This window comes from Neopsephotus bourkii, unplaced genomic scaffold (genome assembly GCF_033783945.1).
Source record: "Neopsephotus bourkii isolate Nb327-2 ecotype Australia unplaced genomic scaffold, CSIRO-AGI_Nbou_v1 NB_1589, whole genome shotgun sequence".
NCBI classification, from domain to species: domain Eukaryota; kingdom Metazoa; phylum Chordata; class Aves; order Psittaciformes; family Psittacidae; genus Neopsephotus; species Neopsephotus bourkii.
The window spans coordinates 5,776,770-5,792,183 of record NW_026902065.1 but is presented as its reverse complement, the minus strand read 5'-3'; the positions used below and the strand labels follow the sequence as shown (position 1 = coordinate 5,792,183).

General features: G+C 39.5%; 1 protein-coding gene across 3 annotated transcripts in view; it reads left to right on the top strand.

Annotated features, from left to right (window-relative positions):
• BRAF (B-Raf proto-oncogene, serine/threonine kinase) overlaps positions 1-15,414 on the top strand; it is an 83,543-nt gene that overhangs the window by 32,150 nt on the left and 35,979 nt on the right. For all 3 annotated transcript variants that reach the window (XR_009728276.1, XM_061371971.1, XM_061371969.1), the window contains exons 4-7: positions 9,441-9,544; positions 10,314-10,416; positions 11,682-11,830; positions 12,920-13,039. Coding sequence is in view for 2 of the 3 variants with exons in the window: in XM_061371971.1 (XP_061227955.1) it covers positions 9,441-9,544; positions 10,314-10,416; positions 11,682-11,830; positions 12,920-13,039 (476 nt within the window). In the remaining variant the exon portion in view is untranslated. The remainder of the gene's footprint in view (positions 1-9,440; positions 9,545-10,313; positions 10,417-11,681; positions 11,831-12,919; positions 13,040-15,414) is intronic.

Sequence of the window (15,414 nt, the reverse complement as noted above, 5' to 3'; positions counted from 1 at the left end):
ATTAGACAACCAATCATGTGGTCTTCTCTGCAGTCATGCAGACTGGAGGAATAGGGTATTTTTACCCTACCTAAATTCTTAGCACATATTAATTCATCATGCATGCCCAACTGGGATTCTTCAAATGTTCTGGGTTTAAGTCTGGTACTCAATGCATTTCTTGTGACTTAAGATTTGCATTTTGCTTTCTGTAGTTTATGCTGGGAGTTTGTGCCTCAAGCTTCCTGAGTAGTAAGCATTGGATTTCTGTAGGCATTCAAGCTGCCCTACCAGTTTCTCCTGTCAATATAAGGAAAATCAAGAGAAGGAATGTTCAGGCAGGTGAATAAACTAGTTTGTTGCTTTTAATTACACACCTGGTTTAACATGATCAGTTTTTTCTAATCAAACAATTAAAAATTCCTATGTCATATCCAACATGCAGCAGAAACTGAGTTTACTTGTAGCCTGTGCCAATGGATGCTTGCTGAATGTATCCACATGCTTTGGAATTTTATGCATCGTAGGAACAGACAGGTAATATGCAGCATGTACTTTTAAGTGAAACTCACTTGATACCTTGGGGTTTTTTTTAAGTACTTGGATCATCTGGGAGAGTTACTGGCCTACCTAGCCTATTGCTGAAAGGCAAAATCAAATTAGAGACAAGTTATCAGTTTTCATTGAGAAGAAATTTAACTATGGAAGCCCTCCTTTAGGCTGTCAATAAGCAAACGAAATTGTATTACATCACAGAAGCTGTACAATGAAATAGGCTTTACAAGCTACTATGAGTAGTCCCTTTATGTTTAGGTGTCGTGGTTTAAGCCCAGCTGGTAACTCAGAACCATGCAGCCTCTAGCTCGCTCCTCCCCTTTTTCCTCCCCCCACTCCCAGAGGGGTGGAGAGGAGAATCAATATAAGTCCCACGGGCTGAGGTAAGAGCAGTCCAGTAACTAAGGTATAACACAAAACCGCTGCTGCTACCACCAATAATAATGGTAAGGGAGGAGAATACAGCCACTCACCACCCACCGACTGATACCCAGCCTGACCTGAGCAGCAGTCTAGCCCTTCCGGATAATTTCCCCCAGTTTATATAGTGGACATGATGTGCTGTGGTATGGAACGCCCCTTTGGTTAGTTTGGGTCAGGTGTCCTGTCTCTGCTTCCTCCCGGCTTTCCCTCCTCCCTGGCAGAGCATGAGACTCAGAAAGTCCCTGGTCAGAGTGAACATTACTGAGCAACAACTTAAAAACATCCAGGTTATCAGCGTTGTTCCCAGGCTGAAAGTCAAAACCACAGCACTGCACCAGCTACTAAGGAGGAGAAAAATGACTGCTACTGCTGAACCCAGGACATGAGGAAAGCCTGAAGAATGTGTCTTTGAGAGAAGTTTAGTGAAGCAAGTTGAGCAGTAGTGCTGCAGCAGACTATACTGGGGTCTGGCTTGAGTGGAGTTAATTTTCTTCACAGCAGCTCCTACAGTTCTGCTTTAGACTGGTGACCAAGACAGTGCTGATTTTTGAGCAGTGTTTGCCCAGGTTCAGGGCCTTCCCCATTTCCCACTGCCCTTTGAGCAAGCAGGCTGAGGAGGGGACACAGCGGGGACAACTGATTGCAACTGACCAAAGGCGTATTTCATTGTGTGTAACATCATCTTCTGTAATAAAACAGAGGGGAGGGTTTTTTTTCCATGATTGCTATTGCTTAGAGGCTGGCTGGGCACCAGTCTGCTGGTGGTGAGTGATTGCTTCTGCATCACTAGGAATTTATTCTTCACCCCCCCCCCCCTTCTTTTTTTTCCCCTTCACTTACTAAATTGTCTTTATCTCAACCCAGGAGTTTTCTTGCTTTCATCCTTCCAGTTATCTTCCCCCAGCGCACTGAGTGAGGAAGCAGCTGGGTGGTGCTTAGCTGCTTGCCAGGGTTAACCCACCACACAGGCTAAACTTGATGTTGGATACATTCAAAGTAGTATGTGTTGAAGGGAAAGTAATTTAATCTACTTCAATTTTATTGACACACAGTCGTAGATGGCAAAGTCAAGTAATATTGAAAGCTTGCTATTATAAAATGGCTTGTCATCTGGAATGCCTCGTGCAACATTGATTTCTGCTTTTTAAGAGTGTTCCTGAAGTAAGGAGTTAGTGATTTCCTAAGAGATGGAAAGTCTGTCTGTAGGAAGTAATGAATGATAGAAGAAAATACTCTTTGTCATGTTTCCTTTACCTTATGATATGCTAGGCAGGCGCTCAGTGAAATAGAATGCAAGTCACAAATCTGAAAAGAATCAGAAGAAATGTTTTAAGTTCACGTCTGGTAAGTCATGCTTAAATTCATGGCTTCTTGTGTTGTTTAAGCAAACTGACCAGCCAAAGCTTTAATATTTGTACAGAACATGTATACTACCTGGAGATGAAAGTATCTGTTTTTAGGATCAGTTGCAACAGTTTAGAGATGGATGTAAATCTTAGCCCTTCTGCAGTACAGTTTCTTGCTTCCCTGCCTTTATTTAAACTATTTTGTAACTTAAATTTCTAATGTGTGTGGGGTTTGGAGAGCAGCCAGCTGACAGTTTTGTCACTTGAACAGAAAACTTAAAGGTCCTGGGCTTTAATTCCCATATAGTGGCTACAGATATTTTTCTAGATGAGCATTTCTCTCAAGTCTTAATTAGTGGGTCTACTGTCACCTTAACAATGATCAGTGCTCTTCTGAATGCAGTTTGGGAGCTGTCCCTCAAAAGGCTGAAAAATGATAGTTTGTGGAGGCTGCTGTTGACTAGGCACAGCAGGTTTGATCCAATGTGGTTTAGTGATGATATACTCTTGACGTAAATGGGTCCATTGTGTTCTACAAATGAGTACCCCTTGACTGTGCTGGAGGTGCGAGTGGGTGCTGGTAACTGATGTCTTTGCAAGTTAAATGGGATGTATTTGATGGAATGGCAACAGCTTTATAAAATGGGTAAATTCTGTTTAGCTTCCCTTGGAAACAAGATTTAATGCAGTGGAATTGTCTCCCATTTGTCTTACTAATGTGCTCCATTAAGAATGTATATTCTTAAATGCCGCTTTCTCCTGGAAAGTGGCTGATTTGGTTAAACATTCGTCTTTCATACCTAAGATGGAAAAAGTAAATGTGGAGCTCGTGTGTATATTTCTTACCATAAAACCTAACATGTTGGAGGGCAAAACTAGTTACTTGGCAAGAAGACAGCTTAGCTTATTTCTGTCCCAAAACACTGAATTCTGTGAGCACATTGCTGGCATTTTTAGTCTTGTATAGGTACTGGGATAGTGGAAGGTGTGATCTTTCAAGGTGTATGTGTTGAAGTAAGTAAATCAGTACCCTGAAGTGATAATTCAAAGTATGTACTACTTGGAATATTCTCAGTATTGTGCCTAATACTCTGTTTAACTGTCTAGATTTTTTCTGAAGCTCTAAATTATATTACTCATACCATGCATGCGTGCACACATACCACTTGGCTAAAGTGAGCTGAACTGCAGTGCTAAGATGAGGAAAAAATTGAACCAGCTGACTGTGAGGAGTATAACACTAGATACTCAGAGCTGTTCAGCCTCTCCACTTTCAGAGAACACCTTTGTGTTGATTTTTGAAGTGCTTCTCAGACTTTTCAGTCTCTTTATTGCTGTGAGATACTAGAAACTGCACTGATGTAATGAAGTGTGTTTAACTTACTGAGACTATGCCAGTTTCTGGTCTGATGGTAAAAAAGTGATGTAAGAGTTATTTAGGGATGTAGCCCTGAATTTCTTACTGAATTGGGAATGACCTGATTTACAGACATAAATGATACATTATGCATTGCTTAAATGTGTGTGGCTGCAGTGCTAAATATCAGCAGTTTGTTATGAATACTTATTGTCCATATAAATAGTTCACGTGATTAAAAGAAATGAGAAAAATGCTATAGTTATGTTTGATCTGTTTACGTAGTAAGACAGCTTAGAGAATTTTTGAAATCTGTAATAATTTTTGTTTCCTTGGGACTTCACATTTGTAAAACTGAGCATGTGGTTTGGTGTTTTCCTGAATAACTACTTACCTGATGCAAGATGCACAAATAAATTACTACCTCTGGCATATTATTAAGCTACATACCGAACACGTCTTACAGTCTGTATTGGCAGCTTATCTACTCTTCCTTAGGATTGTATAAAGAAAATCGTTAGCAATCACAGTTTAGGAGCAGATCCCGCCAATTCAGTAGCACAAATTTCTAGGTGATCATTGTTATGAAACATATTTAGATTCTTAGTTATAAACCAGAAGGATCAAAAGGTGCATGGATGTGGGCAAAATGGGTTTGAAATAATACTAAGTATTCTTTGTTTCAGTAAAATGCAAATTTTGTTCAACTTACCATCACAAGGGTGCATTTTTTCATAGGATCATCTAATGGTTTGGGTTGGAAGGGACCTTAAAGCTCATCCAGTTCCAGCCCCCTGCCACAAACAGGGACATCTCCCACTAAACCAGGTTGCTCCAATCCGTGTCCAGCCTGGCCTTGAACACTGCCAGGGATGGGGCAGCCACAACTTCTCTGGGCAACCTGTGTCAGGGCTTTACCACTCTCATAGTGAAGAACTTCTTCCTAATATCCAATTTGAATCTCCCCTCTTCCAGTTTAAAGCCATTTCCCCTTGTCCTGTCACTACATGTCCTTGTAGAAAGTCCCTTTCCAAATTTCTTGTAGGCCCCTTTTAGGTACTGGAAGCTGCTCTAAGTTCTCCACTGAGCCTTCTCTTCTCCAGGCTGAGCAAACCCAACTCTCTCAGCCTGTCTCCATAGCAGAGGTGTTCCAGTCCTCTGAACATCTTCATGGACTTCTCTAGACTTGCTTGAGCAGGTCCATGTCCTTGTTATGTTGGGATCCCTAGGGCTGAACACAGGACTGCTGCTGGGATCTTGAGAGGAACTGATTTATGTCAGAAATGCTGATGTGTTCTGGTTAAAATGTACTGAGGGAATCCTGTCAATGCTTTGGATGGAATTGATAAACCCAGTTTGGTGCTCGCCTGCCCGCTGTGCGGGAGCTGTTGGCTCCTGGCAGGCACCCAGGGACTCAGCAGGATGGGGGACTGTGCTGTGCTGGGGTTCCTGCTCCCCGTGCTGCCATGCTGCAGGTCCCTCCCTCCAGCTGGGGTGAGTAGGAGGCTGTCCTGAAAATCCTGCTTCAGGGAGCCTGTCTGCTAGCAGGGAAAAAAAAGAACTTGTTCTTTGTTTTGTTTTCTTTCTTGAGTCACTTTCCAAATGAGTTTGCCAGAGCAGGATTTTTCGTTAGCTTTGCCATGATTTGGGTGTGAGAAGAGGATGAGTTGGGGGAAAAAAGAGGTTTTTAGAGAGAATGCTTTGCAGGGTGGGATTTCTGCTTTGTAGCAGGTGCTGATAGGGTCTGAAGGAGGGTGCTGGAGGGGCTGCATGCACAGATGGTGATAGACCGTACTGTACCAGTCTGAGAAAATGATTAATCAGTACTACAGGGATTTATTCTAGTATTTAGTTCTTTTAATTTAGCTTTATGTTTCTCTGCTCAGGAGTTCTGTAAGAGAACGTTCTAAATGTGATGCTGATTCAGGGTCCTGGTGATTTTTGAAAGTAATCAAAAGTTCCCTAACTGTTTTTTGGGGGTTGTTTTTTTTTTTTTTTTGGGGGGGGGAGGTGTGTCTTGTTTCAAATGGCAATGAAGAGAACAAATGTTCCATGTTTCTCTTGCAAGTTGTATAAATATAGCTCAGACTTTAATTAAGGGGACTTGGAGAAGTAATACTGAGAAATGGCAAATTATAAATGAGCAAGATGCTTAATGCATGTTTTTCATAGCCCTATTGCACTTGCATTGCTGTAGGCAACCTTCACTGATACTTTCCAAGTTTTGAGAGCTGATTTTATTAATCTCGTAAATGGAAGCCCGTAAGTTCACAAATCTTTTTTCGTTTTCAGCAAAATTAAAAGAAAAATGTCAGCTGAAGAGGCATTATTTAAACCAGTGTAATTCATTAGTAAAACTGGAACTTCTAGGCTCCTGATGCAGATCTTTGCTTTGTGAGGTACTGGAGGGTGTTGTCGCTCTTTGTTGAGGAGCAGTGCTGGAGGAAGAAAATACCTTCCAGTGAGCACAAGGCTCCTTCTCTTTTTCTCTTCATCTCTTGTTTAATGTTAGTCATTGTTCACTGCTTGGCTTTTCCTCCTTGTCCTGTTCTGTTCCCTCACCCGGGTCTAGATTTTAATACCCTGGTTTCTTTTAGTCCTTACTGTCTTGAAGTTTTCTCTCCCCTCTGTGCTCAGTTCTAGCACTTGTCATAGGCACGCCCTTCCCTATGGGGCTTCTTATCCAAAAAGAGCAATTTTTTCTCCTAATCACAGCATGAAAACTTCATATTCAGAATGTGATTGCCTCCCCAGCTCCCCCTACATGATAGGGAGTCATTGTATTGTTGTTTCCTGCCCTCTGCCTCATTTTGCTCTTCAGTCTGTATTCCCTCTGTCCTGCTTGCTTGTTTCCCACCAACTTGCTGATGGTGATGCCCTCTTCCAATACACACATGCATCCCCGGTCAGTACTTAAGTTTGTCCTGCTTCTTTCCTCCTGTTTCTCCATCATGCTCAGATGTTTTCCTGGCTCTCACATTCGCCTGCCCCTCCACTGTCTGTTATCCTCCCAGTATCTGAATTTCTTTTTTGTGGATATCAGTGGTGAAAACTTGAGGTTGCTGGAAAGGTAGACCTGAAATGTCTGTGAGGGCTCCTGCCTCAATCCAGCAGGAGCTGAACTTGAAGGAAAAATAGCCTTGAGCCAAAGAACACTTGTTTGCTCCACTGAAATCTCTCATTGGACCTGATGTGTGTGGGAGGTTGGAGCACACCTCTCAAATCCTCAGAGATTTTACTAAAATTCTTAATTTTTTTCTCCATTTGTAAATATGTATGTTGGAGGCAGGGAGAACTTGTCACATGACACAGAGGGGACGCCAGGTTCTCTTGGGGATCCTTGGCAGAACGATGATGGCACTAAGTTGTAGTTACAATTAAAGCTTTATTTTCTTAACAGGATATTGTGATTAGTATAGCACAGAACTTCTGCCAATCAGAATCGATGTTATACAATTTATAAGCGGAGTAATACAGAATTTATATTATAATTTCTAATCAGCTGGACCATCTGCAGATCAAGCCAAACCTTTACTACATGATTTGCTCTATCAATATAACAGTCATAATCTGGACTCATATAATGAGGCATTCCCTTAATCCCCAGAGGAAGCAGAGGAAGATGGAGGCATCCCTGGCACTGCCTGGCCCTGAGTCTCACTGTCCAGGAGCAGGTTCGGTCCAAATTCCTGTCTTACGACTGATACCTGCTCAGTTTTATAGACAGTGCTCTTGGTGCTGTTAAGCTTCCCTGTTCCCTGGCAGGGCCACCACTACCACCTGGTGGCCCTGGGTTCCTGGAACTTTCAAGGCCAGCAAGGGATGGAATAGTCAGCCTGGCATCCAGGAACCTTGAGGCTAAAGGAGAGAAAGAAGAAATCTGTTTGGTATGTCTGTTTGGTTCACAAGACTTTTAGGGTCTGATGATGAGGGGAAGGAGAATAAATACATGACCCACTTGGTCACAGAGAGTGGCTGCTTGCCTCATAAAGTGATGCTGGTTATGCTAACCGCATTGCTAGGGGTTGGGAGCAGCAGGTACCAGTCACAGAAAGACCCTATGAACAGTTGTTTTCAGTGTGAACCAACCTAGTTTGGTAGAGACTTAACAGAGTACTGAGTTTTACACTGGAAAGTTGTTGATGACACTGAAAACAATAGATTCACCCAGCCTCCCTCTTAATACTAGTGACAGATATTAGTAGCAATTAAGGATGTCTTATGCTGGAGGAATGACCTACAAGTGAGTGAAAGCCACAGCGTTAACTTCTAGGATGGGAAGAAGTTACTTATATCAATGAAAAAATGCACTAAGAAGTAATGGGATGAGTAAAACAAAGTCACTTAAGGCTCAATATCTAGACTGTAGAGCAGTATGCTATAGGAAGTTTAGAATTAGTAGAAATTCTCTTTTTTAGATGTTTATGTGTTGACCAGATGAAATGCACAAATATCCTGTAAGAAGTGTTTTCATATTAATAGGAGCAATATTGTGAAGCAAGATAATCCTTTAATTTGTCTCTTCTCAGAAGAGCATACATTGGAGTTCTAGAAATGCAATATATAGCGTAACCTCAAGTGGTGTTCACAAAGCTGCTTGAAATAGACTGCTACTTCTCACTGTCACCCTTAAGTAGGACATAGGGCCCCTAAATACCCATGGAAAATGAAGTGCAAGGAGCAAAAACTAGGCTCCAATCCAAAGCCAGTTGAAGCTGATTAAGAGACTGCTTTTGGCTACCAAGGGCTCTAGTTTAGGCCACTAGCAAGCTAGAATTAAGTCTCAGATGTTCAGACAGACTTTTTTGGTTAGTTAAGTCTGTGGGTTTTTCTTTTGATTCATGTTTGAGTGCTGTCCATGATTACAGCAGATGTCCCAGTGTGTATATCACCTAAAGCATTACGTATTTTCACTCTTGGGTTCTAGAAATAGTAAGTGGGTAATACTCAACACCTTAACTACACTTAATCACCAGATTATGTATTGTTCTGGTTTTATGGCTTGACACTATACAGTGTTAAGTCACAGGTATACCTAGAGATGATACATTTATTCTTATAAGATATGCCTACAGGTAGAATAGAGGCAAGGAAAATACTTTTCAAAGTCTGCAGTTCTTTGGCTACTTTTAGTGTGCTTCTCCATTCTTCCCATGCTGCTAGATGTTTAAACTTTTCAAACAATGAAACAGAAGAAAGGAATATGTTTTCCCAGCAGGAAGTGTCTGTGGAGTTGCAAATATAAGTTAAAGTGAGAGGTGATGGTCTGCCTGACTCAGATGATGGTTTTACTTGTTTGCATGCTTATTTTCTCTTTTAGAAATAGAAAATAAAATGTTTACATTTTATCCTAATGTTTTTTTGAGTGCAGTCCAAGTTAGTTCTTTCATTTTAATTCCTTGGCATGTTTCCTCACTTAATTTTACAGCTTGGACTGAACTTTTTACAGAAGTATGTAGTTATTAGCTATCTGCATGCTGTGTCTCCACCTTCTTCAAGTTGAGAAGAGTTGGAAAGTCACTTTTGGAGTTGGATCAAGATTTCATGCTAGATGTTAGTAGAAATGTAGAGCTTGTTTTCTTTCTAGTTGAGCTAAATTGCTTAAAATTCGCCAATAAAACTGTCTAGAGTAGAAAAAGATTTTGAAAAACTCTTACCTAGCCTTCTGTAAAGAATCACAAAAAGTGGGGTTTAGCATTTGGAGGTCAAAATGTTTGTGTCTGTATGGGGGAATAAATTGGAACTTGTTTTAATTAATTTCTTTTCTCTTTGACCTCTAGGTTCCAGCAAGATGTGGAGTGACAGTCCGAGACAGCCTAAAGAAAGCTCTGATGATGAGAGGTCTTATTCCAGAGTGCTGTGCTGTTTACAGAATACAAGATGGGTATGGTTTGTGTGTGATGGTTTTTGCTCATAGAATCTCTTTTGGAGTTACCCAGTATGTCTGATTTTTATCCAACACCATAGAAGTTGTTTTCAGGGTTCAGAATAATAGGCTACTTTGCACTAAAACAACTTGTGCCTTGAAGATATGTCTAAAAAGAATGGCAGACTCCTAGAAAAAGATTTAATGATTTCACAAATGGGCATTTTATAGAATAATATGAGCTTATAGACTGCTGGCTGATTCATTAATCAAACTCATTCTAACCAAACAAGCATTAAATGTTTTTTCTTAACTTTTTAAATTTGTTTGACTTGGTTATAGTGCATTCTTAGCTAAAGATAGAGTTCCTGTGAGGAAAAAAATTTAGTTTCCAGCCCTAAAAAGCTTGTAGATTATCTTAATGCTCAAAGCTAGCCATCTCTTTGAAACTCTTGCAGAACAGGTATTTTCACAAGCACTTTATTTGATAAGAATGTTACCTGTCACCTCGGAATCAAGGCATCAGCCACTACTGGAGCTGATTGGAAAAAGTGCATTTCTTTCATGCAGTTTGTCCAGGGAAGGTGTGCTTTCTTCAGTGTATGCTGAGCTTAATGTCCTGCTCTTAAAGTTTCCTGCCATTAGAGACAACTTTCTACCCTTTTACCAAATTCATATAATGAGCCATTGCAGGCCTCCTGCACTGGTGCTAACAAAAAAGGCATTATTATTATTAATATTAATATTATTATGATTATTATACATAAAAGGCTTATTTACATTTTAGAGAGAAGAAGCCAATTGGCTGGGACACTGACATTTCCTGGCTCACAGGGGAGGAGTTGCATGTGGAAGTTTTGGAGAATGTGCCACTCACAACACACAATTTTGTATGTACTGGTTTTTTAGATGTTGAGTAGGGTTAAATCAACTTTGTACTTTCAAATTCGAATTAACAGCTTTGAATAATATTTCATGTCTGTGGAATATGGTAGGAGTTGCAAAAGAAGTTTTGAATCACGGTAGCTTAAGTGAATGAGATAAAATTGTAACTGAAGTAAGTGATGTTAGAGTACTTCATCACCCTTAAAACTTTCACATTTGGATGGAATACACCCTTTAAAATCTATAAATGTAGGGGGTTTAAATCAGCACTGCATTGCAGAGCTGTAATAATAATCTACTATTTTTGTATTGCTGTATCTATAAAATGTATTCTGGGCCTCCCTGCTGGCTCTGCAGCAGCAATTAACTAATGAACTAACTATTCCCAGAGCAGTGCTGACATCATCAGTGATGCTAGTGCACAAATATGTTTTGACCTGATAAGGCACCAAGTAAATGGAAGCTGCTAAACAGAATCCATCTGAACTGTTACAGCGACATACAAAATCCTGGAAATAATGTTTGTCACGTTGACAAGAAAGACCTTTTATTCAAGTTAAAACCTGAGATTGTGTTTGCAAGCTGCTTAAACTGTTTTACTCAAAGCTAGTTTGGCTATAGCTAGTTAGATGAACGTGTAGTATGCTTAACATTTTTTTTATATCCTTCTGAAATTTTCTTTACTACATGTAGTAGTACAACTAGAATGTGGCTTTATACCAAGTATTGCTAAATTTGAAAGTTAAATTAAATCAATTCCCCCCCTATAATATGGAGATAATGTATGTTCACCCTTTTGTGATTTTAAATGTTTTAAGTTTCAGTAATCAAAATTACAACTATATATGTAACCATATATATAAGTCATGTATATTTCCAGTCCTGTGAGTATTGGATAGAAATGTCATTTGGCTCCTGGAAAAATTAGAAGATGAGATAATATTTCAGCAGCTCTTGTTTTTATAGGTTGTATCCAGTTAAATTCTGAATGTTAGTCTCTAGCATGGTAACAGTGCAGTGTTCTGTTTCAGATTTGTTGCTGATTTTCTCACTGATAATAAAGTGAAGCATTAGGTCTAATAAATAGTTGAAAGAAAAATTGAATGCATGAAGACTATTTGAAAAAGAGGCAAACCTTTTATGAAATCTGATACATTAGACTGTAGCTCCAGGGTGAAGAGGCTTGTAAGTGTATTAGAGGGAGGTAAGAGAGAATAGCGTATGCTAGGCTTAAAAAGGACTCTAATTATGATTATTTTTGACAATACAGGTACGAAAAACATTCTTCACGTTAGCATTCTGCGACTTTTGTCGAAAGCTGCTTTTCCAGGGATTCCGATGCCAGACATGTGGCTACAAATTTCACCAGCGCTGTAGTACAGAAGTGCCACTGATGTGTGTTAATTATGACCAACTTGAGTAAGTAATCACAATTGATTTTAAAAGTTGAGTCTTTTATTAAGCTTGCAGCTGTCAGTGTTTTAGATCTGTCATTCAGGAAGTCAGAGGAGGTGCCTCAAAAAAATACAGGAGTTGAACTGTTCTTGTGAGGCTGCATAATTCATGTTCTTTCTTTGCAAACTCAGGCAACCAGTTCATATTTTTTTGCTGGACTATGAAATGCTTTCTTTGAAGCATGAATGGATTGGCTGAGCGTTTGACTATATCAGACAGACTTCTCATTGTTCGCAGTTGTTGTTAATGAAAACTGGTTCTTTATTATGTGATGGCTGGAGCCCTGTTTAAATGTTTAGATGTGGGTTTAGATGCAGGTTTACTCCCTTCACAGGAAAAAAATGTGAAGAAACACTAGTTTAATATGGTAAATTACAGTTAGTTTTACAGTGATTTAAAATAATCCATTAGTGAGTTTGATGCCTAGGTGGGAAACATAGAAAGTCCCAAACAATCAGGTGTTCTTGAATTTAATTATTGATAATTTGATGTAGGTTAAGGATCTGGTGTAAACTGGCTTGGTGCTCTATTTGATTGGTTTCAGCAGAGACTATCAAGTCTTTTAACTAGACTTTCATATAAGGAATCATTTCAAATCCTAGGTTTTCCCCCAAAAGTAAATTTAAAGTCTGCCTACACAGGTATTTATACCTGTTTTCTTGGCATCTCTAGAATTTGTGCTCAGAGCTTGTGGATAAGGTAGTTCTATCCATTTGACCTCTGTTTTTTGGCATTGCAACAGTGCAAACGTAAGTTCATGTACTCCAAAAACAGTTACAAGTTGTGCATCCTTGAGGAACCAGATGTTTGCAATTTTGACTAAAAGATTAAAAAATTACTTTCCACGAAGGTATGTTTAAGGCAAGATCATTTGATCCTTTGTCAAATAATATTTTTATTGGCAAATCTTGTAGATCCATGTGTTAGCATAGTCTGCATTTCAAAATACAGAATTTGATCAGTGATGGGGTTTGTTTTAATCTTTGAGTGTATTGTGAAACTTCTGGGTTTTGCACAAGGTTAGGTTGTTTTTGTTTTGTTCTTGCCTCACAGTTTGCTGTTTGTCTCCAAGTTCTTTGAACATCACCCCATACCACAGGAGGAGGCCTCCTTAGGAGAGACCACCCCAGCATCTGGATCATACCCTTCAGCACCCCCCTCAGATTCTGTTGGGTATGACCTTATTCCTGCTGTTTAATGGTGTAACATTTCAGTACTGTATGCTTAGAAACACTCAAAATACTTCTTTGCAACTCTCTATTTTTGTAATCTGGCTTGTCATGTATACCCTGTGCTTACCTTCAGAAAAGTGAATAATTTCATTTATAAGAATGATACGAATTAGTAATGAACCAAAGTTAAACATGTGCGTAAGTGTCTGTAAAATTGGGGTCTTACCTGTTACACTGATTTCCTGGTCTAAACTGGAAAGATTTTTATACCTAAAATTAATACTAACTGAACCTGTATCCTCACAAACTTTCAGTTTGTGTTATCAAACTGCAGTTTATATGCCTTCAAGTGACATACCTCTGTTTCAGAATAAGCCACTCCATTATAAGATCGGTGTAAATAGATGCCAATTCCAGGTTCATGATACTGCTTTAGTTGCTTTTGTATGTGCACACTGCTTTACTGGTCCTTCAGACCAGCTTTCTTCCTCTTATTTAGATGTTGGGATATACCAATAGCATCTGCAGATCCAGGTTTTGTAAAACAAGTTTTCTAAATCTAACCACAGCCCCCATCCTCTGTATTGCCAACAAAGATTCTGGACCCTCTCTGTGAAAAGATAAGTGATCATATTCAGATTATGTTCCCAGTAGTTAAGAGATCACTGTAACCACCCAGCACTACTAGATAGTTGAACAAATCTTCAGCAACTGGTAACTCAAGGATGTGCATCAAAGTCAAAAAAACTGACGCAGATTTATTAAGAACACCAAATACAAAAGCCTTCAGAGGAATGTTTCTGTGACATGTGTGCTGCATGGAGATGAACTGAACTTGGCAGAGGCTCTCTTGGAGTAGTGAGCATTGTGCCCAGACTAAAGCAGAAACACAGCTGGAAGCTACACAGGCACCTATGGACTCTAACTGGAAGAGAAATTCCCTGGACAGCCAAGGCTATTTTGTGAAAGATAAATACAGTACCTCCCAGGAAAACAGATTGACAGTCCTGCAGAGGGAACCTCATTTGGTAAGTACAAAGAAAGATGCTTTTCTTATTTGTACTATTTTGTGCAGGTGCAAGTAAATTTTAAAGTGCCTTTTCCAGGTAGTGGATGTTGCCTCTATATCCCGTGGATTTTGCTACAGCAGTTTGTGGACAAGGCGGCTGCTGTTCTCTAAGCTAAGCAGGCTCTGCCTTTCTCATGGTAAAGCTGAAACTGCAACCACGCTACAACTATTCTGTGAAGAAGCTTGTTCGTACCAGCTGTGTTAAACACGTGTGGATGCCAAAGGCACTATATAGCCCTGTCCTGATGCTGGGATATGCTAAATTTTCCAACTTTTTAGTTGCTCCTGTGTCACATTTATGTTTTCTTAACAGTTTATGAGGATGCAACAGGATAGATAATCTTAATTGATACATGCACTATGAGAAGGCTTTTCACTCTTTTGTGAAGTAAAAAGGGAAAGGAGAAACTGAGACCAAAGCCTGGTTTATGCCTTAAGGTTTTTAACTTCATGTATATAAAAATATTTGAACATACTTACCAGTTGAAGTTAAGGAGTTTTTCTTAAGTGTAGATGTTTGTGGTAGCAGGAGCTGTAAAAGGTTTTCAGCTTTCTCATTTTTGCTTTTTTTGCCTTGCTGTGCACTTCATTGTTAAACAGTAACAACAGAAAGGCATACATTGTGTCTTCAAAATTTGGTTTATTTTGAAAATGGTTTATGATTATCAGCTGGTGTTCATAAGTAGTATGCATGTTAGTCATGCAGTTTTCCCCAGGCATCTGTGTTTGTAGCATTTCTTTCCCAGAAGCAGCTATTGTATGAGCATATAGCACTGTCTGTACCTTTCTACAGTTATCATTTTGCCTTTCTTTAATAATACTTCTATGCTTTTTAAATACGTAATTGTGGAAATACTAATTTCCCCGATTTTTTTTAGAGTTTAAAAATATGCTGGCCTTTTCTAGAAAAATATACTTGAGCGTGGTTTTGTTAAAGGGTATTGCTACAATATGGAACAAGAGCCCAATATGGAGTAAAGTCTGATGTTTGAGCTTATTTTGTAATTTAAGAGATTATCTTGTAATTTAAGAGAGTGTAAAGGATTGAAATTTGGCAGCTGGGCAATGGGATTGAAAATATGAGTAACCTAGTGCTTTATTAACACTTACTAATTTAATAATTATTCCTTTGATTTCTCTGTTCTCCTAGCACCTTGCATGGCACAGCCCGCAGAGGAAGGGATGTTACTAATCGTTTGGTAAACCTGAGGAAAGAGAAGGCAAACATCCTTCTTCATCTTTAGCCTTGTGAAGGGATTCCAGCGGCAGGCAAAGTGCACAAAGAAAGGAAGAGTTTGTGTTGCAAG